The 24,579-nt window shown below is 47.2% G+C and overlaps 1 protein-coding gene across 6 annotated transcripts; it reads left to right on the forward strand.

The window, feature by feature from the left end:
* The first annotated feature begins 2,968 nt into the window (after positions 1–2,968).
* THNSL2 (threonine synthase like 2) lies at positions 2,969–24,254 on the forward strand. Of its 6 annotated transcripts, none has more exons than XM_072770137.1 (9): positions 2,969–3,022; positions 4,709–4,943; positions 6,410–6,604; positions 7,029–7,181; positions 10,509–10,739; positions 13,488–13,636; positions 13,747–13,872; positions 16,274–16,425; positions 16,855–19,209. In XM_072770137.1, the coding sequence occupies exons 2-9, from the start codon at positions 4,721–4,723 to the stop codon at positions 17,078–17,080; spliced, it is 1,455 nt and encodes a 484-aa protein (XP_072626238.1). In that variant the 5' UTR covers positions 2,969–3,022; positions 4,709–4,720; the 3' UTR covers positions 17,081–19,209. The 6 variants fall into 6 exon arrangements, with proteins under 6 accessions (XP_072626238.1, XP_072626240.1, XP_072626239.1 ...); XM_072770139.1 differs by lacking the exons at positions 2,969–3,022; positions 16,274–16,425; positions 16,855–19,209 and adding exons at positions 3,243–3,527; positions 23,612–23,722; positions 24,207–24,254; XM_072770138.1 differs by lacking the exon at positions 2,969–3,022 and adding an exon at positions 3,250–3,527 and having other exon boundaries at positions 16,890–19,209.
* Positions 24,255–24,579: the final 325 nt, after the last annotated feature.

Genomic DNA, 24,579 nt, shown 5'->3' on the forward strand with positions numbered 1-24,579 from the left:
GGTCTCAAGCAGACTCCACACTGAGCCCATGTGGGGCGCGATCCCACAACACTGAGCTCAAGACCTGAGCCAAAACTAAGAGTTAGACACTTAACCAAATGAGCCACCCAGGTGCCCCTATGTTCTCCTATTCTGTAAATTGTCTTCTCACTTAATAGTTTCCTCTGATGCACAAAAGCTTTAATTTTTTTATGAAGCTAAATTTGTCTATTTTTTCTTTTGTTGCATTTGATTTTGGTGCCACATCTAAGAAACCGTTACCTAATCCAAGGTCATGAAAATTTCCATTGTTTTCTTCTAAGAGTTTCATAGTTTCAATTCTTACATTTACATCTTTAGTCCATTTTGAGGTAAATTTTGCATAGGGTATGAGGTAGGGGTCCAAATTTACTCATTTGGGGGATCCCTGGATGGCTCAGTGGTTAAGCATCTGCCTTTGGCCCAGGGTGTAGTCCTGGAGTCCCGGGATAGAGTCCCACATTGGGCTCCCTGCATGGAGCCTGCTTCTCTCTCTGCCTATGTTTCTGCCTCTCTCTCTCTGTGTGTCTCTCATGAATAAATAAATAAAATCTTAAAAAAAAAAAACAAATTTACTCATTTGTATGTAGATGTCTAGTTATCCTATCATCATTCTCCTCATTGAAGAGACTTGGTACCCTTATTAAAAATCAATTGACTGGAGTACCTAGGTGGCTTAGTTGATTAAACATCTGGCTTTGGCTCAGGCCATGATCCTGGGGTCCTAGGATGATGGAGTCCCTCATCAGGCTCTCTGTTCAGCTAGGAGCCTGTTTCTCCCTTTCCCTCTGCCTGCAGCTCCCTCTGCTTGTGCCTCTCTTTCTCCCTCTCAAATAAATAAATAAAATCTTTGAAAAAAAAAAAAAACATCAGTTGGCCATACATGTATGGGCTTTATTTCTGGACTATCAATTCTATTCCATGGATTTGTATGTCTATTCTGATGTCAGCACCACACTGACCTGACTACTACAGCTTTGTACTAGGTTTTAAACTCAGGAAGCATTAAGTCTCTCACCTTTGTAATTTCTTTTTAAGATTATTTTCATTATTCTGAGTCCCTTGCATTTCCATATAAATTTTAGGATCTACTTGTCTATTTATGGGGGGGAAGGGTAATTGGAATGATACTAGTCAGTTTTTTCTTGATAATTTGAGGGGCACCTGGGTGGCTCAGTGGTTGAGCATCTGCCTTTGGCCTAGGGTGTGATCCCAGGGTCCCAGGATTGAGTCCTACATCAGGCTCCCTACAGCAAGCCTGCTTCTCTCTCTGCCTGTGTCTCTGCCTCTCTCTCTGTGTCTCGCATGAAAAAATAAAATCTTAAAAAAAAAAAAAAAAAGCCTCTCTTAGAGGGTTTGTAGGGACACAGGGAAGGACAGCCCAGCAAGAGCCCCAGGGCTCTCCTTTGACAGCTAAGCACTCTAATGTGTAAGCCAAGTCAATAAATAAAAGCAATTTTTAATCTTAAAAAACACTAAATGGTCCAGTGTAAAAGTCTCAGAGAACTCCACATTTCTACTATTCCTGCTTGGCACTTCTGTACTCCTCATAGGTCATGCATAAGTTTTTATTTTCTATAGCTGCATTGTTCTGAATGTCCTGGGCGGGGATTCCTAACAAATTAAAGAAGCTTTTTCTTCTCTCCTTTAAGGGCAGTGGGGTGTGTGTGTGTGTGTGTGTGTGTGTGTGTGTGATGATTTATACAAAGCTTCTGATTTTCCCTTCTGCTTACAGAATAATGAAGCAGTCCTGTAGGCTCCTGTAAGTCTGACAAGAGACCTAATAGAATTCTGTGGAAGATACTTTTGTATTTGTGGAGTTTTTGAGACTCCTTCCTGCTGTTTATAGCATTGTAACATATACGGCTGCATTTTAGGGCATTTTTGCCAGGTTTCTCAGTTTCCCTGGCCTTTGAGTGGTAAAGTATACCTGATACAAGGGATAGATACCCTTTGTGGGGGTCCTGCCTGGCTTATTTCCCTCTCTGAGAATGGCTCCCTGGCCTCTGTGTGAACTCTACAGCAATAGTCCATGAAAAATGATGACCAGTCAAACTCTTTCTGGAATCTGGGACCCATCCAGACTTGAGTCAGTCAATGGCAGGTACACGGACTTGTATGGATACGTCAAATGAGTATGTGTGGGCCAAAATCTGGAGAGAGATAACTTGAATAAGCAGAGACCACAGGTTTAGGAGAATGTCATAAAGAGGAGGAAGAAAGGGGGAGGGCAGTCATCCATGTCCTCTGTCCCCATGAGTCCCAGTTGGGCCTGCATCAGTGACCAGGCCCAGCACAGAGGCATCGGCTGAACCTGATTTGACATCAGTCCAGCTTCTCAAACTTTGCCTCCTAAGTGAATTGGGACCCAGGAGGATGAACATGAATCCAGGGGCATTTGCCATATCTGGAGGACATTTTGTCAAGTATCTTACTTCTTTAAATAAATAAATAAATAAATAAATAAATAAAATCGGGGAGGATTTTACTCTAGAATAGATCTATACTTAATAAAAAGTGTTTTCTTCCAAGGACTTGTTGAGCTAAGACAGGGCCATGCAACGCTGTGGATTCCGAATCTCTGATGTACTACTACTGGCCCTAGTCTGAGGAACAGGGAATTTGTCCAGATGTCTGATCTTGCAGGTCAGAAGCATGAAACCCAAAGAAGAAAAGCGCTTTTTTTCTCCATTTTATGTCTTCCAATCCGAAAAACATAAGGGCGGGAGTGAAGATTAAGAGACTGAATATGAGTAAGTGATTAGCCGGGTGCCTTAAAAAACGAGCCCAGTGATGAGCACTGGGTGTTATGCTATATATATGTTGGCAAATCGAACCCCGATAAAAAAAAATGCATACCAAAAAAAACACCAAAAAACAAACAAAAAAATGCCCAGTGAGGAATAAACGGGTGCTTTCTGCCCGCCCCGCGCGCCCCGCCCCGCCCCGCCCGCGCGCCTGCTCCCCGGGGCCGCGCCCCGCAGCCGCCCGCGCCGCCAGTCCGGTAACCGCCCCCGCCGGGCCCCGGCAGCCCCTCCGGCCCCTGGGGCCCAGGCCGGGCGATCCCGAGCGGGGCGCCGCTCGCTCGCTCGCCCGCTCGCTCGCCGCGGTGACCGCGCCAGGCCGGCGGGCGCCCCCCTGGCCTAGCCAGCCCCGCGCACGAGCCGGCGCCTGGGCCCCTGGCCGCCTCCGCCTCCCGCGGCCGCTCGCGGCGCTCTGCCGGGGGAGCGGTAGGGGTTAATCTGCGCTGCTGAACCTGTCGCGGTTGACCTCGCGTGGCCGCGTCAGCCTCGCCGGCCCCTTCTGCCCGCTCCAGCCGCGGCGCCCTCTCGCCCTCTCGGACTTGGAGGAACCCGAGGCTCGAGGGTTTTCCAGGCTTCGCGCCTCCTGTAGGGTTTCGGCAGGACCCGCAGAGGCGGAAACCGAGAAGTGCGCCCTGTTTTCAGAAGCTGGGAGCGCGCCGTGTCCTGGAGGCCTTATCAAAACCTCCTTGCCTGACCCAGGGCCTGGTGGGTGACTGGGAGGACCTCCTTGACAGGGTGACAGGGGCCTGCCTTGAGCCTGCTGGGGCCAACCCCCCCCCACCCAGGGGCGCTGTCCGTGATCAGTTGCCGGGGACTCAGCCCTTGGGGGTCCAAGTCCCTGCCCTGCCCCCACCTTTATCAGAAAATTTCTTCATCTCGCTGGGTCCTTCCCGAAATGTTTCCTGGCCTTGGGGCTTTAAAACCGGAGCTCCTGAATTCACCCAGAGAAAGGTATTCGGAGCTCAAGCTCAGCTCAGACATGGCACCTGGCTCCTGGGTGCCTAACTGATGCGGCATTGTGACCAGAGTTAGACCTCGGGTGCCCTTGGACACTCGCCCTTCCCACAACCCCAATCAGAGAGTCCTGAGTCCCCACAGGGCCAGTTAGCCTTGGCTAGACAGTACTAAGGGTACTTGCCAGCACTTCTAACAACTCCAGAATTAGGCTGAGAGGTAGGGCACTGGTTTTTAATGAAGATGACGGGGCTGTTCTAGTTTGTCTGCCTGGAGGAGTTTCTTGGGACATGGGACTTTCGGCTTTGAAACTAGGAAGGTCCTGGGGAAAGTGGGACAAGTTTGTTACCGTATTTTTAACCCTGGCTGCGCAATAGCTTCATACATGGAGCCTCTCTCCTAGAGGGTCTAACCTGATTGATCCAGGGAGGGTCTCAGATAGGAATATTTCTTTTAAAGCTCCCAAGTTGATTCCAACAAACTACCAGAGTGAGGAACTACTCAATTATAACCTAGGCAACATTGCTGTATAACCATTGAAGGTGGTTACTTTTTGGGCACAAGTGGACGGAGGTGTCTCTCAAAAGGGTGTATAGCCAACTGTAGTGGCCCTCTCCTTAACAAGAGGACTGTCAGAATGGCAGTGGCCTTATTGCTATGGTCTTTTCCCAGTTCCCTTATTGCTCGACAGCGAGGATTAAACTTTCTCCTTTCCTGGCATGACTTGGTACCTCCTCTCCCAAGGTCCATGGATTTGCCTCATGTCAACTGGAGAGGTCATGATTTGGACAGTCTCAGATGAAGCTGTCATGAGACTTGACAGGGATCCAGGTGTAAGCGGGGATGCTTACACCTATGAGTGGTGGTCTGGGGACTAGCTGAAAGTGCTGTGTATACTTCAGCTTCTTCCTGTGGGACTGTTCCCTCTGCAGGCTGCCAGGATCATGTGGTATGTCAGCACTCGGGGGATGGCCCCACGGGTCGACTTTGAGGGGGCTCTCTTCTCTGGCTATGCTCCCGATGGGGGTCTCTTCATGCCCGAGGAGCTCCCACAGCTGGGCATAGAGACCCTGCATCAGTGGAGTGCGCTCTCCTACCCCAGCCTGGTGAAGGAGCTGTGCACCCTCTTCATTGGTCCTGAGCTCATTCCAAAAGAAGTCTTAAATGGTGAGCATCCCCCAGCCTCCCTTCTCTCCCACCTCACTCCACTGCCAGTCCAGCACCCCCACAGAGCTGCAAATCCATCACTTAACCCCTAGGCGGTTTCTAGTCCTATTTCCCAAACTTTGGAGTTTCCCCGCCCCCCCAGATTCTAGAACCCCAGAAATGTAAATATCCCCAAAGAGTTCATCCATTCCACCTTCTATCTTCAATGAGATGAATGCCATGGTGGTCTGCAGACAATGTTTCTCAAAAACCTCTTCAAGACCAGAGACTTCACCAACATCCTGAGATGCTTGAATGTTGGGATATTTCCTACCTGTATATAAAGCACCTGGGCCTTTAGATAGCTGTTCTGTTTCCTTGAATGGTAATTTCGGAAGGGACCTTGAGAGTGTCCTGGACCAAACTATCCTCTCAAACTAGAATGTACCCATGGACTCCTCTGGGGATCCTGGTTTTGTTGTTGTTTTGTTTTGTTTTGTTTTTTAAAGATTTCATTTATTTGTTTGAGAGAGAAGGAACAGGGGGAGGGGAAGAGGGAGAGGGAGAAGCAGGCTAGATCCTGGAACTCCAGGATCATGACCTGAGCCCAAGGCAAATGCTCAACTGGCTGAGCCATCCAGGTGCCCTGGAGATCCTGTTAAAATACGGCTAAGCCACCCAGGTGCCCTGGAGATCCTGTTAAAATACAGATTCTGATTCAGTAGGTCTAGGATGCACCTGAAAATTCTGCATTCCTAGCAAGTGTCCATGGGCTGCTGGTCTATAGGCCAAATGTGAAATAATCCACAATGCGATGTTGAGAGTTTAGGGCTGGAAAGAAGGGGACCACTCAAGAATGTGGTCTGATAGCACTGATGGCATTGCCTGGGCACTTACTAGAATTCTCAGACTTCTTCAGACCTACTGCACTAGAATCTGCATTTTAAGATCCCAGGTGATTGGTCTGTCAATTAAGGTTTGAGGAGCACCACCTAAGATGACCTGCCTTAGATAGGATTATATGTAAACCATCCCAAGGTTCTGGTATCACAGGTGTGAAATTTAGTATAGCAAAAACAAACAACGTTTGGTCTTTAGGAAGGAGCATTAGAAGAGATGAGACACTGATTTGTTTGTTTCACAATTGTTGAATTGAGCCTCTGCTGACCTACATGCACATGAGAAATCCTAATGATAAAGTTTATAAAGTAGAAAATGGGAGTCTTACAGCACAATTTCTCTTCTCTAGGGGGCATCTCTGTGAGGAATCTATGAACAGTGTTGTTCATGTCTTTTCAGACTTTTTTCTAGGATTATGTAATTATACTCCTATGCAGTCTCATTTGGGATAAACGTTTCTGGTCTCTTATCTGGTAGCAGGAGATAGAAACTTCAAATTCAAAAGTGTAAAGAAGTGGGGGGGGAGGGGAGAACCTGAGGAAGAGATAATGCCCTTCCTCCACTGTCCAACCCCTCTCCCCTCACAGATCTGATCGACCGGGCCTTCAGCAGATTCCGCCACAGAGAGGTGGTCCATCTGTCCAGGTTGAGGAATGGGCTGAATGTGTTGGAGCTGTGGCATGGGGCCACGTATGCGTTTAAGGACCTGTCCCTGTGCTGCACAGCACAGTTCTTACAGTACTTCCTGGAGAAGAAGGAGAAGCACATCACTGTGGTTGTAGGTGTGTGTTGCGGGCGTGAGGGCCGGAGCCCCTGAGGTGCCTCACTTGCTAGTATTCATCCATAGGATGCCCTGCATTGATATATCTCAAGGAGTTTGTATTACTGGTTCTTCTAGAGCAGGATTTGTAATCTTCCTGTGCCACGGACCCCTTAGTCCGGTGGAGACTACGGAACCTTCTCAGAGTAGTATTTTAAGTACACAAATTGTATAAGGTTACCTGGTACCAAGTCCACACAGATTCCTTGATTTCTGTCCCAGGATCTCTAGGAAGTTCATGGACCCCAGATTAAGTACTAGATTCCAACTCTTCAGGTATTTGAAGTAGACATTGCCTCATGTGGCAGGAATGCTTTGGGGGCTATTTCTTTCCTTCTCCATCTACCTTGATCTAAAGAAGAGGGTTATTTTTTCTGCATACCCAGGAACATCTGGAGACACAGGGAGTGCTGCCATTGAGAGTGTTCAAGGGACAAAGAACATAGACATCATCGTTCTGCTGCCCAAGGGTCACTGCACAAAGATTCAAGAGCTCCAGATGACCACAGTGCTGAGGGAGAATGTCCATGTGTTTGGAGGTGAGTGCTGGGATGGAGGCTCCAGGTAAAGCATGACCACCTTGAATGGGTCTATTTTGGGAAGTTGGCTGGAATACAACTAGTCAGGTGATTAGTTGACCATCCTTCCTCTTTTTTCTCTGTCCCTTCCTTTCTTCATCAGTCATGAGGTTGGTATATTCCTTGGCTCAGCTCTAGACAAGCTCTTGGCAACACAGTTTTATAAGCTATCAGAGATGACAAGTGCATAAACAAGTACTGACAGTAGGACCCAAGAAGTGTAGGTTGAAAACCATACCCCAAAGAGTGCCACCTCTATGTAAGTTCAGCCTACTGGTGCCATATACAGGCAGCCACCAGACCCATAGCCTGAGCCAAGTGCCTTGGGTTTTGTTCCAGGGCATTGAACTTTAGAGAGCACAAACATGTTAAATAACTATTTTAAAAGAATGTCCTTACATGTTAACAGCTCATGCCCTCCCTTATAGGATAGAAACAAGTAAGTCATGCATTTGGTTAGCAATCTAGGAAACTACTCGGTAGTATCCATTTTTGGAGATACCTCTTCCTGGGCCACATCATAAATTTTGCCATATTGTACTTGCAGAAGAGCAAAAGGGGCAAAAGAATATCTCCTTTAATATCAGCATCTATTCTGTAGAAATCAACTGTAAAAGGGCAGGATGAGCTTGAGTGGAGCCGTCCATCTTATTTCCACTTTTCACACCTAGCTAGACCCCAGGTAGCCACAAAGTAGGGGTGGGGGATATGAGGAGTAGGGGGTCTTGGTGAGGTTTTGTAGACTGTGGCCTTGGGAAAGCTGTCCAGGAGGCCTGGCTTGGTTTGATCACTCACTTAGCAGGAGAGCAAATGTGATGGCAAAAGACATTCCTCCCCCAACTCACCTGGCCTTCTGGTGTAATCCCATAGGGGATGTTTTCATATAACACCGGTTTTGTCAAGGAGCAAAAGCATAGTGCAAAGAAACCTTACCCATGGGAGTAGCATGAAGATCCTTCGTCGATATGTTCAAAAGTAAGCAAAAAGCCCTTCTCTTTTCTTTAGCAAGCACATACACATTCCAATGAAAATTTCTGGGTTTAGCTAATGCAGATGTTGGAAAATCTTACACATTAGCATTGGTGGTTGCCCATATTTGGCTGCATTTTCCTGCACTCATTGCAAAATTTTGATATATGATAATCTGGGCTCCCAAGGGTCCCTATTATACCCTAAGCACTATAATTGCTAGTTATGGAGTTAGAACTATCTTTGCCTAGAATCAAAGCAAAGAATAACATTCTGTACCTCTGTTCTGCCAGAGGAGTACCAAGGAGGTACTCCCTCCTTGCCTTATAGCAGATATTGGAAGGCTTTTACCTCAGAGCTTATATGTAAGCTTGGTTCCTGACCACAGAGTGGAGAACAGTGCATTTGTAAAATAGTAGTAGAAATGTGGATGACGATGAGTGCAACATGTCATAAATGTAGAGCCCAAGAGGCATTTCTGTTTTGCACATGTTCTGAGCTTCAAGAACTAATAATACAGCAGACTTTAAAGAAATTAATTTTTGTTTCTAAATAGCACTGTTCAGGTCCTTCCTTTCCTTTCTGGAATCTTCTGATTTGGTTTCTAGGAGGATGTGTGTTCGTTCCAGAGCTGAGTGGTTATGTTTTTTTCTCTTAGACTAGGGAGCCCAGGGAGTAGGAAAGGGCCACCTGGATTGTTGTGTGTTGGACACCGATGTTTTTTAAAGTCATCATTTTCCATATATATTTTATACTTGGTTCTTCTTAAGTGCAAAATAATCAGCAGGTGCTAGTTATAGATTATTTGGGATATTTTTGGCTGGAAGTAACAGAAAATCTAAGTCAGAACTTGAACAAGAATATTTTCCAGCTTATGTAAGTGAATGTCTAGAGGTGAGATAGGTTCCAAACAGCTGATTTAGCGACTCAACTGTCTGTCAGTGAGGACCCAGGTTCTTTGCATTCTCTGCTCTGCCTTCCCCAATCCTAAGGCTCATTTCCCTTGTGGCATGTGATGCTTACTTAATGTAACTAAGTCTCTCCTCCTGTGGCTCCATCTTAAGAGCAGTGAATCTTTTCCTAGAACTCCAGAGACATCCCACTGTCGTGTGGGTGGATCTAGAGTCAGCCCCCTGGCCTCATTGCTGCTATACAGTGGAATGAATAACAACCTTGACGCCTATTCTGGCACTTCCTGCAGTAAATCTTACCTCTCACCTTCAAGTTTGGATCTGGTGGAGAAATAAACCCAGGTTCCAGATAAGAGATCAATATTGGCTTGATTGCTCATTGAGTAGGATTGAGAAGCAAAACTTGGACTCATAGCCAACTCACCATAAATTTCCCCAGTAATTCATCCATAAATTAAATTGTGTCCACACCCAGTTCGGGGAGGAAAGGTCCATGCCAGCTTACCTACCACATGGAGCAGAGATCAGAATGCCTCTCTGTGATCTGAGAGAAAGGCAGAGCATATGGGAACAATAACTCTATCCCCAAGCCCCGGTGGAGGACCATGGGGTAAAGAAAGGATCAGCTTCTTGCCACCTCATAGCCTCAGAAACCATCTCTCCTTCTTCCTGGAGAGTAGGGCAGGTGGGCATGGGCTCCAAGGAAGAGTTCTTTTTTTTTTTTTCCTAAAGATTTATTTATTTAGTTAGTTAGTTAGTTATTTAGTTATTTATGATAGACATAGAGAGAGAGAGAGGCAGAGACACAGGAGGAGGGAGAAGCAGGCTCCATGCCGGGAGCCCGATGTGGGACTCGATCCTGGGACTCCAGGATCGTGCCCTGGGACAAAGGCAGGCGCTAAACTGCTGAGCCACCCAGGGATCCCCCAAGGAAGAGTTCTTTTCCCAATATCCCACCTAGAAGGTTGATCATTTATGTCTAATTTCTTATAATGGTAGAAATGTTGGAAGTATGACCACAAGAATATGAGACGTTGTTTCTTTCATTGAGTTGCTTAATTTTTTTTAAAGATTTTATTTATTCATGAGAGACACAAAGAGAAGCAGAGACACAGGTAGAGGCAGAAGCAGGCTCCCCAGAGGGAGCCTGATGTGGGACTCAATCCCAGGACCCAGAGATCGAACCCTGAGCCAAAGGCAGATGCTCAAACACTGAGCCACCTAGGCACCCTGAGTTGCTTAATTTTGAGTCTAGAAAGCCAGGCCAAGACCTGGGCGAGCAGAAACTAAAGCCGAGTGAAGGTCCCAGCTGGATGGGCCCAGTGTGGGAGGGCCTTGTAGGCAAGTACTGGCGATGTGGGGGTTCTTCATGCTTCTGACAGCTACCCTCTGCTCTCTCCCCTGACAGTGGAGGGCAACAGCGATGAGCTTGATGAGCCCATCAAGGCCGTGTTTGCCGACGTGGCTTTTGTCAAGAAGCACAATCTGATGAGTCTGAATTCAATCAACTGGGCCCGAGTCCTTGTGCAAATGGCCCATCACTTCTTTGCTTATTTCCGGTGTGCACCATCCTTAGACACATGCCCCCTGCCCCCCGTGGAGGTGGTTGTGCCCACAGGGGCTGCTGGTAACCTTGCAGGTAAGGAGACCCCTGGGCAGAAATGGGCTTTCCAGAAAAATGCCTGTGGCCCTAGTTCTTCCAGCTGCCCTTTGGCTACAACTGGGAGGAGAAAGTTCGAGTCCTCGTGCTGAAGGTGACAGGCAACCACACAGAAGGAGCCCCTAGCAAACCTCCCCCGAAGTCCCTGGGAGGACATCCCAGCCTTTTGCTGCAGCGGGGAAGGATGGGCTAACCCCACTCAAGAGAGTGTGGAGAGATGAGGTTAAGGTTCAACTTCTGGTTTGGCCTGGCACTCCCCACCCCCAGATATCCGGACTTTACCCCCAGCCTCAGCCAGCTGCCTAGTATGAGGGCAACTGGCACAACATGTTCCCACTCCTAGAATACTACCCAGAGACCATGTAAGGTGGAAAAAGGTGTGGACTTAGGGTTCTGGCCCCAGCTGAATGGCCATGGAGCAGTCCCTTAGATTCAGCTGCTCGGGTGTAAAAGCAATATTGGATAGCTTATCATATCTCTCAGGGCTACCGTGAAATGCAAGTGAGATCCTTCATGTGTGTACTTGAACTTTGTAAGGGTGAAGTGCTGTGCTGCTGTGTGGCAGTAAAATCATCTTAAATAATAATAATAATAAACATTTATCCAGCACTTACTGTGCATCAGGCAGCCCTCTAAGTGCTTTTCACATATCAACTTATTTAATCCTCATGTGCACCTATGAGGACGGTACTCCCATCCCTGCTTTATAATGAGGAAGTGGAGACACAGCTAAGTTAGCCAGCTTGCCCCTGCTTACACACGGGGCATGGCAGAGCCAGAATCACCACCTCCAGAGCCTGCATCCTCTTGAGCTTGCTAGGCTGCCTCCTAACGGGCACCACTGTTTCTGATGGTTCTGTCGGCAGCATTGCTTCTGATGGGTGCCAAAGGTGGCTTCAGTGAGACCAGGAAAGCATCCTAGCAGTCAGGAGGCTCCCTGACTTCTTCCACTACCATGAGGGTGGGAAGAATGGGGCTGGCGGTTAGGCAAGGATAGCTCAGTCATCTTCATTGGGGGAGAAAACACACTGGGCTCCCCATTTGCATGAATGGTGCTGCCTGCACATGTCCTGGTGCCTACCACAGTGGTGGGCACAAAACGAACACTTGCAGAGAGTGTTCCTATCGATATCTGCTCCATCAGGAACCAGCTGTTTAAATTTAAGCCCCTGGGCCCTTTTGAACATCTGTATCTCCTCTGCCATACACCAATAGCATGGGGTTTACAGGCGGATCAAAGGAAGTAAGAATGTGAAAGTGCTTTGCAAAATTCAGAGTGATGTTGGGGTGATGTGATCCCTAACTCCTCTTAATGACCCGCCACAGATGAACCATTCGTGAATTATGTAAAACCTTCCTTAGATGACTACCTTTTAGGACTCTCTCCCTCTCTCAGGGTGAGGAATTCCTTGTTTGTTCCATGCAAACAGAAACTGCTGGCAGGGTGGGCCGAGGGCACTGCTCTGTCCTTCTCCATGGGGCCTCTCCAGGAGGTGCGGTCTATCTGAAGGCACTGCTTCTAGGAGGCTGAGTCAGGGTCAAGAGCATGTGCCCTTCCGCAGGGAACCTTCATTTTCTCTTCTGCAAGTGGTAGCAGGCATGTGTGCCTGGTGTGTGTGTGAGAGAGACTGCTTTATTGTTATATGATTCACATACTATACACTTCACCCGTTTAAAGTATACAACTGAACAGTCTTTAGTATATGTGCAGATTTGTGCAGCCACCCCCACAGTCAATTTCAGAACATTTCATCACCTTGGAAAGGAACCCTGTTCCTGTTAGTGGTTACTCCCCGATTCCTCTCATTCCCCCAGCTCCAGGCAACCATTGATCTGTTTTTGTCTCTATCGATTTGCCTGTTCTGGACATTTTATACAAATGGAATCATGCAACTTGGGTCCTTTTGTGTCTACCTTCTTTCACTTCATATGTTTTCAAGTTTCATCAATATTATAACATGTATGAATACTTTTTTCCTTTTTATGGCTGAATAATATTCCACTGTGCACGTATACCACATTTTGTGTATCCATTTATCCATTATTGGACATTTGGGTTGCTTCAGTTTTATAACTATTATGAATAATGCTGCTATAAACATTGGTATGTAAGTTTTTGTGCGTTCCTGTATTTTCCCTTCTCTTGAGCATATATACCTACAAGTGGAATTTCTGGGTCACATGGTAACTCTAGGTTTAACTTTTTGAGGAACTGTCAGACTTTTCCAAGGCAGCTGCACCATTTTAAATTTCCACCAGCAACATATGAGTGTTTCAGTTTCTCCACATCCCACCAATGCTTTGATTCTAGCCATCCTAATGGACATGCAATGGTATGTCCTTGTGACTTTGGTTTGTGTTTTCCTTAAGTTGAGTATCTTTTATGTTCTCACTGGCCATGTGTATATCTCCTGAAGAAATGTTTGTCCAAGTCTTTTTGCCCAATTTTAAATTGAGCTACTAGTATTTTTATTGTTGATTTGTAAGAGTTATCTGCATATTCTGTATCCTTAATCAGATATACAATCTGCAAATATTTTTTCCCATTCTGTGAGCTGCCTTTTCATTTTCTAGATAGTGTCTTTGAAGCACAAGTCTTCAAAATCTTCAAAAAGCACAAAAGTTTCTTAATTTTGATGAAGTCTGGTATGTCTAAATCTCGTCTATTTCTTGTACTTGGGGTATCATGTCTGAGAAAACTTTGTTCTTCCCCCTTCTTGTCTTAAGCTGGGTGCATTGCTCAGAAGATGGGCCTGCCCATCCGCCTGGTCGCAGCAGTGAACCACAACGACATCATCCACAGGACTGTGCAGCAGGGAGACTTCTCTCTGTCTGCGGCCGTTGAACCGACCTTGGCCTCAGCTATGGACATTCAGGTAGGACCTGTGGGAAAGTGTGCACCTGGTCCAGGTGTTGATTGAGTGGGCATGGTCAAGAACGGACAACAGTGTGGCCCTACACACTGGCACCCTGCCTTCCTGCCCAGGTGCCCTACAACATGGAGAGGATCTTCTGGCTGCTATCTGGCTCTGACAGCCAGGGGACAAGAACTCTCATGGAGCAGTTTGAAAGGACCCAAAGCATGAGTCTACCCAAGGAACTGCACAGCAAGGTCAGTCACCTCACCATTCATGCGTCACAGAGAAGGTGAAGGGTGTAGCCATGAAACCCAACAGTGATTTGAAAATCTGTCTAAGGAAAGAGGGTACCTGTTTCTTGAGCACCTGTTATGAGCCAGGGACTTTTGCAGTCACTTTCTGTGAATTAATTTAGTGAATGAGGGGAGGTAGTAGAAAGCATTGGTTTAGAGTCAGACAGGGCTTGGCTCTAAGCTGGCTATGAGAACTTGGGCCTGTTTCTTAAACTCTGTGCCTCAATTTCCTCATAAGTGAAGCAGGGCTAATAAGAATGCCTATCACTGTTGAAGATTTAAGTCAAATAATACCCATGAAACACTTTGTATACTGCCTGGTAATTCAGGGCTTGATACATTGACTATTATTATTATTTTTATTTATTATTGTTGATTTTCAGCAGTAGCAACAATTGGAAGCTACTTTGCCCAACTGGTATGAACAGAGACATCTGTCCTCTTGAGCTTGCTTTCTTTCTTTCTTTCTTTCTTTCTTTCTTTCTTTCTTTCTTTCTGGAAAAGGAGTAATTTTATTTCTTCAGAGTGGTAGGAATCTAGTTAAGAAGGATTGCTTTTATTTAATTTGTTTATTACTTTTTTTGAGAGGGAGTGTGTGTGAGTGGACAGGGGCAGGGGGAAGGAGAGACAGAGGGAGAGAGAGAATCTTAAGCAGGCTCCATGCTCAGCACAGAGGCTAATGTGGGGCTTGATCTCACAACCCTGAGATCATGACCTGAGCCAAAATCAAGAGTTGGACACTTAACTGATTGAGCCACCAAGGTGCCCCGATTACTTTTATTTTAATGCAACCTGGTGATGGTCCACTTATTTTACATTAAGAAAAAGGATTTCATATGTTGATGTTGTCTTTAATTTTCTCTACCACATCCCATCAACTCATCCAGACTGTATGTCCGGTGACCAGGACCTCACTACCTCACACCAGCTCTCATCATTACGAAGTTCTGTATGCTGAGCTGGGGTCTCCTCCTTCGCACCTGTGCCCTGGGGAATAGTATGATTCCCATATTCCAAGAGAATCTTCGTTTCTCTGTTGAGTCTTTCCAGTTCCTTTAGCTGTCCCTTATATGACCGAATTTTACACAGTCAATGACTGTCTTCAAGGGTTGTTCCCAGAACTAGATATAGTTCTCTGGGCTTAGCCACCACCCATGCAGACCACAGTGGAATTTCAATGTTCCCTGTGATGCCACCTGTCTTAGCTTGGGCCACTATCACAGAGTACCAGAGACTGGGTGGCTTATAAACAACAGACATTAATCTCTCTCGGTTCTGGATGCCAGAAGTCCGAGATCAGGGTGCCAGCCTGGTTGGGTTCTGGTGGGAGCAACTTCCATAGAAGTGGCAGCTGCCAGTGTTTCCTCATAGCTTCACATGGTCGAAAGACATTTAGCAAGCTCTCTGGCCTCTTCTTATAAAGACACTAATTCCATTCATGATGGCTCCACCCTCCTGACCTAGTTACCTCCCCAAAGTCCCACCTTCAGATACCATCACATTGGAATTAAATTTTTCACATATGAATTTGGGTTTGGGGGGCAGAGAACACAAACATTCAGACCATACCACAAGCAAAGATCAACTTATTTGGTTAATGGTTTGTTTCAATCCCGCATTCCTTCTCCTCATGTAAATGAGGTGCTCCAGGGAAACAGACACCAGATCCCACACTGCTTCATTCCCTCCCTGGCTGTACACATACAAGACTTTCCACCTGCTGGAACAGCCATCACTCATTCCTTCATTCCTGTATTCCCTGTATCCCCTGTAAGCTAAGAACTGTGCTAGGTGCTGGAGATACAAAGATAGAACACATTCTTTGTCTTCTGTGAACCCACATCAATAGCACACAATAAATTTTCAAAGAATGATCAGATCAACCCTCCACACTGAGGGGCCAGTGAGAAGGGAGTCTTCCTCTGTCTGAGGATTGGGGGAGGCTTCCTGGAGGAGGTATGACCTGGGCTGGGAAGGTGTTCTTTCACCCACCGGAAGGGAGTACACCGATGACAAGGCACCAGAAATGTCTGAGTCCCCATAACCTCCTGTGATGTGTCCATTTGTGGAACAAGACTATATACTAATTTGCTGATTCATGAGCTAATCCTAACTGAATTCATTGACCTGAAACTCAGATGATCCTTCCCCCAAGCTGAGTGAATCAACTTAAAACTGGGAAACATAGGGAGCTAGATTTTTCTCTGAGCTAAAGCTGAGCTCTTTGTCTGAGCTTCTGTCTGAGCTGATACCATCTGAATCTCTGGTGTTGCCTACCTATGTTATATAGTGAGTTTTTAGTCACTTTCCCTGGGTTTCCCCTGGCCCTGATTCCCACCCCTCTGATCCTGGGACCTGTCAGCTTTCAGGGGCAATGACGTCTGAGTCCATGTCGGATGAGGCCATCACCTGGACCATGAGTCGCTGTTGGGAAGAGAACCAGTACTTGCTGTGCCCTCACTCAGCTGTGGCTGTGGGTTACCATTATCAGCAGATGGATAGGCAGCAGCCCAGGTATGGGCCACAGGCGCCTGGGTCACTGGGGTACTCTGGCTTTCAAGGGCCCTCCTCTTCCCCAAGCAAGGGAGACAGGAATCTGCATGAATGGCTTTCATGGGCTTGACTGGTGCTGTGTGGAACTGTGCCCTGAGAACTGTGGTCCTGGAGGAGGGTGTGTGATCAATGTTTGGGTATGGTTGCTGTGAGGTAGTGGGTGAACTGGGTCTCCAGCAAAGAGGAGCAGTTTTCCTGGCAGCGTCATTGTAGAGAGGAGTTGAAAGTACCCAACATCTGCCTCTTTCTCTCTCTTCCTTTCCTCTCTGTGCACCACCCTATCCCTACCTCCCCTGTTCCTTCATCTCCTCCCTCCTTGCCTTCTCCTTTCCATATCTGTCCCTCTGTTTTCTCGCCTGCCCTCCTGTTGCCACCTGCACCACCCCACAGCTTTCCCCGGTGCTGTCTGGCCCCCGCCTCTGCAGCCAAGTTCCCAGAAGCTGTCCTGGCAGCCGGGCTGACCCCAGAGACCCCTGCAGAGATCCTAGCTCTGGAGCTCAAGGAGACGCGCTGCACCCCAATGCGGAAGGGTGACGACTGGACACTGATGCTTCGGGACACCATTGAGAGTCTGGGCTGGCAGCAGAGGGGTCACTTTCTGAATGCTCCCAAATAGCCAGGCCGGGTTGGATGGACTTCCTTCAGGCTTCAGACCCCAGGGAGGCTTGCCCTCTGAATTGCTTTGTGCACTTTCTCCTCATTAAGAGTTGTCATTAAGAGAATCTCAGGAGGCTGCTGAGCATGGTCTGGTGCTGGCTTTGCTTTTATGGCTGCTGTGTTCTCACCGTGGTGGTCCTGTGCCCGGTTACTGGAGCTGCTGGGTGTGGGGGTATGGGTGGATGGGGTGTTCCAGATGGTGCAGGAGCATCCCTGCAGCATGTCATCGTTTCAGACCTGCCGATGAAGAGCTTGAGCTCAAGGTGGGCCTCAACTCCAGGGGTGAGACCCCTGATCCTGAATCTCTGCAGGTGGGGGCTTCTCCATCCATTAACACAGGTCTGAGGTTCACAGTCTCTGAGCCTTGGTTTATCTGGTCTCCAAGCCAGATCCAGAGGTATTCACCTGCCTCGTCAGAGGCTCCCCTCTTGTTAGAAGCGTGGGACTCCCTGGAGTAAAAGTGCACGTTCAGTGCGATGATGACTCTATGGCTTGTGAGCAGAGACTAGTGGCTACTGGGTGGTAGCAGGGTGCCAGAGGGTGTGCTGCATCTTCCTGCTGCTCTAGACTTGTCCGGCACTGAGGGGCAACAGAACAGGCAGGGGAACAGGTAGCGTGCATGGTGGTGGTGGACAGAGTCAAGATTTGGTATCACCAAATCAAGGCCATGTGGGAAAGCATGCACCCCAAAGTGCAAACACAATCAAGTTGCTCTCTTGCTCTTCTATCAGATTCCCCTGTTGTGTTAATCCAGGGCATGTGTCATAGCAGCATTAACCACTAAATAAGGTCCAGATGCCTGCATTTCCTTAGGTACCTCCATAATCATGCTGCCTCAGAGAGGTCACACTGTCTTTTCCTCTGAAAATATGACTCACTTTCTCCCCTCTCCATGCTTTCCACCCTGCCTTGGCCTCTGGGAGACTGTCCTTCTTTGATAAGTCCTGCAGATTGTTTACTGCAGAGTTGTCCTTCATCAGGCCAGATGGGATCAATGGTTCCTGATTCTGGCAGAACTTCAACAGTAGCTTTCCTTCTACCCTGTTTTGTGGTTCCCCACATCAGATATCATCTCCCCATCTTGAAGTTTCTTGAAGACAAGAATCACTGCTTTACACAATGGGCTGAAACTTTTTGGATTTGCCCCTACTGATCAAAATGTTTTTAGAATTTGTTCTCCCAACATGTGGATACTAAATTATATGTAAGCTACTACTAAATTATATATAAACTATACTGGCCCTGGGATCTCCTCAAAATGCACACTTCTGGCCACCTTCATAGATGAATATCTGGGTCTGGGGTGGACATCTGACATTCTTACAGATTCCCTAAGTCTTCTGTGCACTCTAATTTGGGAAACCCTGGCTGGGGAATTTAAGTGGATAAATAATTTATCAATTGTGAGGTGTACTTTACTTCCACAAGGGCATACTTTATTGCTCCTACAGTTTTCATGATCTAGCCTTGCACTGGGGAATTCAGTAGCTACTAGCCACATGTGACTCTGAGCACTTGAAATGCAAATAGTGCAACTGAAGAGCTGAATTTTTAATTTAAAAAAATTTTAATTTACGGGCAGCCTGGGTGGCTCAGTGGTTTAGCGCCACCTTCAGCCCAGGGCGTGATCCCGGAGATCCAGGATCGAGTCCCACGTCGGGCTCCCTGCATGGAGCCTGCTTCTCCCTCTGCCTGTGTCTCTGCCCCCCACCCCCCTCTCTGTGTCTCTATGAATAAATAAATAAAATCTTTAAAAAATAAATGTAAAAAAATTTAATTTACATTTAAATTTCAAAACTAATACTTGATTCAGTCATTAAAATCTTTTAAGTAGTTTTGGAAAGATGCGGGTATGTGAATCTGCTTTTTCCGCTATAAATTTTATGAAGTTTAAATATAGATACGTATTCCCAATGAAAATTTAGTGTTCTAATTAAAATACACCGTAAGTGTAAAATACATGCTGGATTTCTAAGACTTCGAATGAAAAAAAATCTGAAATATCTCAGTAATAATTTTATATTGATCACAAGTTGAAAGGATATTTTTTGATGTATTGTGTTAAATAAAATATATCATCAACTTTAATTGTTTCTTTTCCTTTTACTAGGATATTTAAAGTTTTATATGTGGCTTGCCTTTGTGGTTCACATTGCATTTCTGTGGACAGCAGTGATCTAGAGTTTAGCATTGGCTTCGGGTCCACATGAACACACTGCAGATTGTTGCGGGTTTAAATTACTGCATGAATCGAGGGGGAGGGGTTTAGACCAACACAAACATGTGAAGGTCCACACAAGCCCTATGCTCTGGACATGGAGGGGGTGGTGCTTTGGAACATAGGTGAGGCAGGCACGCACGCAGGGAGTTTGGGGGGACACTAGAGGGCGCTGTTGTTACCATTCTGAGGGCTGCGGGGTAGGGGTGAGGGAGGGGGGGTGTATCCAGCCTCCTTAGCCCCATACCCATGCCCTGGGGTCTAAAGGAGCTGGTCACCCAGGTTGATCTCTGCCTGCCATTCCCACAGCAGAGCATGCCAGCCTCACATCTCTGTGATGCCCAGGGAGAGAACGCCCGCCTACTGGAAAATTGGACATTGAAGCATGACATTCAGTACAAAGAGGGAAGGACAGGAATGCTGGACCCACAGGAGGATGATAGAGCATTCCTAAAGGAATGACAATGACCCTTCCAGGCCAAAGCACTGCGCAGTTGTTGAGACCCTGTAATATCTTCATTAGCAAACATGATGGAGCCCCAGAGTCTGTTTATCCACTAGGCACTATAGGTCTGATGCTTAGGAGTCACGATACATTTAAAGACCTACAAAAATGTTTTCATTTCTTTTAAAAATCAAAAGAAATAATGAGGGACGTCTGGGTGGCTCAGCGGTTGAGCGTCTGCCTTCAGCCCAGGGCGTGATCCTGGAGTCCTGGGATCAAGTCTCACATCGGGCTCCCTGCATGGAGCCTGCTTCTCCCTCTGTCTGTGTCTCTGCCTCTCTCTCTCTCTCTCTCTCTGTGTGTCTCTCATGAATAAATAAGTAAAATCTTAAAAAAAAAAAAAAAAAAAGAAAGAAAGAAAGAAAAGAAAAGAAAAGAAACAACGAATACAATCCAGCATGGCTTCTATTCAACATAGTCATACAATAGAATTTTAAACATTTTTTATGGAGGAAGAGGCCCATGAAAGTGAAAGCACCCAGGGTCCACAGAAGTCATTATGTGGGCCTAAAAGTACGTGCTACACACCAGAGAATGCTTTGCCATGTAAGTAATTGAATCCTGAAAACCTGTGATTTAAGTCTTCCTATTATCTGCATTTTGCAGGTAAAGAAACTGAGGCAAAGATGAGTACCTAGGTGGCTGGGGTGGCACCACTAAGAGGCAGAGAGGCTAAGACTTGAACCCAGATACTGTGGTTTCAAGTTCAATGTATAGTTTCCTTCACACTGTCTTCGGTAGCTGCTCTGTTGTCCACCACTTCCCATCCTTCCCAGGCTGTGGCCCTGCTTCTGGATTCTTCTCTGCCCTCGCTTCCATGGATGGATGTGGGAACATGGTTTTGTGTCTCTGAGAGGCCCGCCAGGGGCTGCTGTGGCCCAGGTTTGTGGGTCTCCCAATTGGCACTGGCACTGGCCCCCAGGGCCCACTGCGGGCTGCCCTGAGCTGCAAGCTCCTTATCTTTTGCTACCGTATTTCTGAGGGCCTCAGGGGAGTGTTGAGATCATAGGGGTCACAAAAATCCCCACCCTTTGGATGGTTCAGAGACCTAAGTGGTCACCATACCTGGAGGAAGGGACCCAGAATGAAGCCACTAGACACAGTGCAAATAGATGCGAAACATGAACTGCATCTGGCCATGGGGAATCTTGGAGGCAAGTAGAAGAGCAGGGCAGGCATGAGAGAAAATCAAAGAAGCACCTGCACCATGAACATACAAGCAGCCTAGCTGTCCTCACACGGACACACACACACACACACACACACATACACATCTACACACATACATACAGACCTGCATGCACTCATTAACATCTACACGCCCATACACACCTGCGCATACATCTACACACACCCACACACATCTACACACCCATATACTTACACATCTACATACCCATACACACACCCACACATATCTGCATAGCCATACACACCTGCACACACACATACATCTACATACCCATACATATCTGCACACACATACATCTACACACCAGTATGCGCACACACATCTACATACCCATACATGCCTGCACGCACACATACTTCTACACACACATATGTCTCACTGGCCCCAGACAGAGTTAGAATGGGCTGTCCTTCCTGAGAGCACCATGTACTGGCCATGTGATCACAAGCCACATCACCTTCGTGAGCCTCAGGCTCCTTGTTGGCTAATTCCAGTCCTTACCTGGCTGGTTTGTTTTGAGGATTACATGAGATAATGTATTCCCAAGTGCTAGGTAAATGCGAAAATGCTGCACAAATAGTTCTTCTTATTAACACAATTATAGTCTGCACTGAACAATTTAGTACTTTTAAGCTATCTTGTATTTTTTACTAATTGCTTTGTGAATTAGTCTTATCTTGCCTACAAGACTGCCTCTTCCTCAAGGACCCAGTTGGTCTGCGGCCCCACAGTGCTGGCACAGCTCTGGGCACAGGGTTGGAGGTGCCTTGCCCAGCCAATGTGCCTGGCAACAGGCTCTGTGGGGCTCGTTTGGGGGTTCAATGGGATGGATTGGCCAGTAGTGGCTCTGCTAGCTTGTTAACAAGCCTTGCTGATTTGCAACGACGATGGGGATGGAATGATGCCCTTTATTGAGCATTAGTGACTGGCTGAGCCCTTGGTGAAGTACTTCCCAGACATGGACTCCTCTAACAGTCATGAGGATTATCTGAGAAAGGACTATTAGGATCTCCATTTTAGAGATGAGGAAATGAAACACAGAGAGGTTAAGCCATTTGCTGAAGGCCACCCCAGCCAGTGAGTGGTGGAGGAGAGATGCGAGGCTGAGTGTAGGGTCTGTGAGCTTGAACGTCGTGCTAGCCTAGAAGAGGCACTTTGGGCCAGATGGCCTTTGGGTTCTCTTGAAATCAGGATCTGTGGTCATCCGAAGGTTAGATGGGGAGATGGCTGAGTCTGAGAAAGCCAGGTGCTCTGGGGAGGAGCAGGGAGCCAGAACTTTTGCTGGGGGCTTGCCCCTGGCTCAGGTTCCCACTTGGAGCTGGGGTCCTCACTGGGGAAGGCTGGGAGCAAGAGTCTGCTGAGTGGGGTGGGTGTTGTCTTGGGAGGCAAGTGGCATGACAGAAGATCTGAGAGGCTTTTCAGTGGCTGACAGGGAGGCCCTGCCGTGTGGGCCCACTGGGAAGACCCAGATGGGTGGAGCTGGGGAGACTTTGTTGAGTTTTCTGTGTCCCCAAAAAAACAAAGGGTGAGCAATATGAGGAGGGCCGGGCCATTAACCTCCTAAAGGGGGAGAGGGATGATTTCTCTGTCCTGCTCAAGAAAGCTTCTCCCCAGATCCACCCTTCAGCCTACCAGGTGCTGGGCCCTGTGTTGGGTTCCCAGGGAGAGAGAAAGGGTAGGAAAAGACAGGGCTGGGGTTAACTTATGTAGAAGGATAAAAGCCTGTGACAACACCCAGGCCACAAGGCTGTGAGTGACCAGCTCTTGAATGCAGGAGCCCGGCAGCCTTCCTGTGGCCCCCTCTTCCCCATCCAGCTCCAACACTGACCCACAGTGTTGCAGTGATTGGTTTAGGGGTCTGCTCCCCGAATACTTAAACATTTTTGCAAGACTGCTGTCCAATACCCCATCAAACAAGACCTAGCCCCCAAACTTAGCCTTCCTGAGTATGGCCTCAGTGAGTAGCTGACTAGAACAGAACTGGCAGGAGGGCTGCAGACCCAGAAAAGGAAAGATGATGGCAGGGAGAGGGAGTGGTTGGAGAGAAGAAGGCTGGGTTGAGTGTCCAGGGGTCTGTTAGGTGCCGAGGTGGTCCTCCTAGATTCAGAACTGTTTCCTTCTCCTCCTCAATAGTTTGGTCATCACATAGATCTAAGAAGGCAGAGGGACCTCTTTCTTCTGAATGAATGATCAGGAGCTAAGTAACCAAGGCCAACCATAACAAGTACAAAACTAAGAACCCAAGCAAAGCTCTGGGTCCTTCCACGCAGGGTGAAACCACTAGAGCCTTCCTCTGGTGTGGCTTCTAGGAGGATCCACAGAGTGTCACCTCTCCCACCTCCTATTCAATTCCTCGGCCACCTGGATCACAGTCTTCCTTTACCCTTCCTTATCCAAGCCAAATCCCCAAGCGGAGACAGTGCTTGCTTATAGAATGGATTCAGTTTAGGTCTTGAGGGATCAGAAGGGTGAGGGCTCAGCTCTGTACAATGCTCCTGCAAATAAAGGTCACTTTTGCCCTCCTTTCCCCCAATCTCTGGACAAAAAAAAATCCCTCCAAATTCTCCAAGCCCAGGAGGAGCCAGCCAGTGATTCACATGGCCCGCAGAGGGCAGCAGAACACACCCCAAGGCCCTCTCCCTCCGAGGTGACGGACTCCAGCCCCATCCCCACCCCCTACATGCAGGTAGGTCTGACTTTGTTCTCTAGGAATTAGAAACCCTGAAGGTCTGAGAGGGGGTGGTGGCAGAGTTTCTTTAGTCCATTCTCAGATTTAATACTGGGGCCTCCTTCCTTTAAAAATAATAAAAATATATATCACAGATGCTTCCAATGTTGTCTTAAGTAGTTTTTGTTTTGTAATAACGCTACTCAAACATGTACAAACATAAAACTACTTGTGAACTCCTTATACTGATAACTCTCATACAAAGATAAACAGAAATAAAAATTCAAATTAAATGAGAACAAATCTACAAATGCAATCAAAGTTCAAAGTCATCTCATGAATGATAAATCACATGCCACACTCAAACCTCCAGAGCCCCAGACCTAAGGCACTGAAGTCTGCAGGCAGGGTTTTGGTGTTGTCCTCGTGGGTTTAGCTGATTTGTCCTCTGTTTGTGATGGAGTAATTTCATTCTCCCTTCCCTCTTCCTTTCAAATCACAGGGAAACATCCCAAGCACAGCACGTTGTGATTGATGCCATAGGACCTTTGCTTGGCACCAACTCACCAGGTATTTGTCACGGGGTCTACCCTTCCTTACTGGCTTGTGACAATTGAGACAGTATTGTTGCTTGTGATTGTAAATACAAATACAAATGCAGACTCTGGAATTATGCATTTCATTTTAAGGTGGCTGGACACGCACAAAAATCACATACAAAAAACCCACACCATTGGGACACCTGGGTGGCTCAGTGGTTGGGCGTCTGCCTTCGGCTCAGGTCATGATCTCAGGATCTGGGATCGAGTCCCACACTGGGCTCCCCGTGGGGACCCTGCTTCTCCCTCTGCCTGTGTCTTTGCCTCTCTCTCCCG

The sequence above is a fragment of the Canis lupus genome, chromosome 12 (assembly GCF_048164855.1).
Source record: "Canis lupus baileyi chromosome 12, mCanLup2.hap1, whole genome shotgun sequence".
NCBI classification, from domain to species: Eukaryota; Metazoa; Chordata; class Mammalia; order Carnivora; family Canidae; genus Canis; species Canis lupus.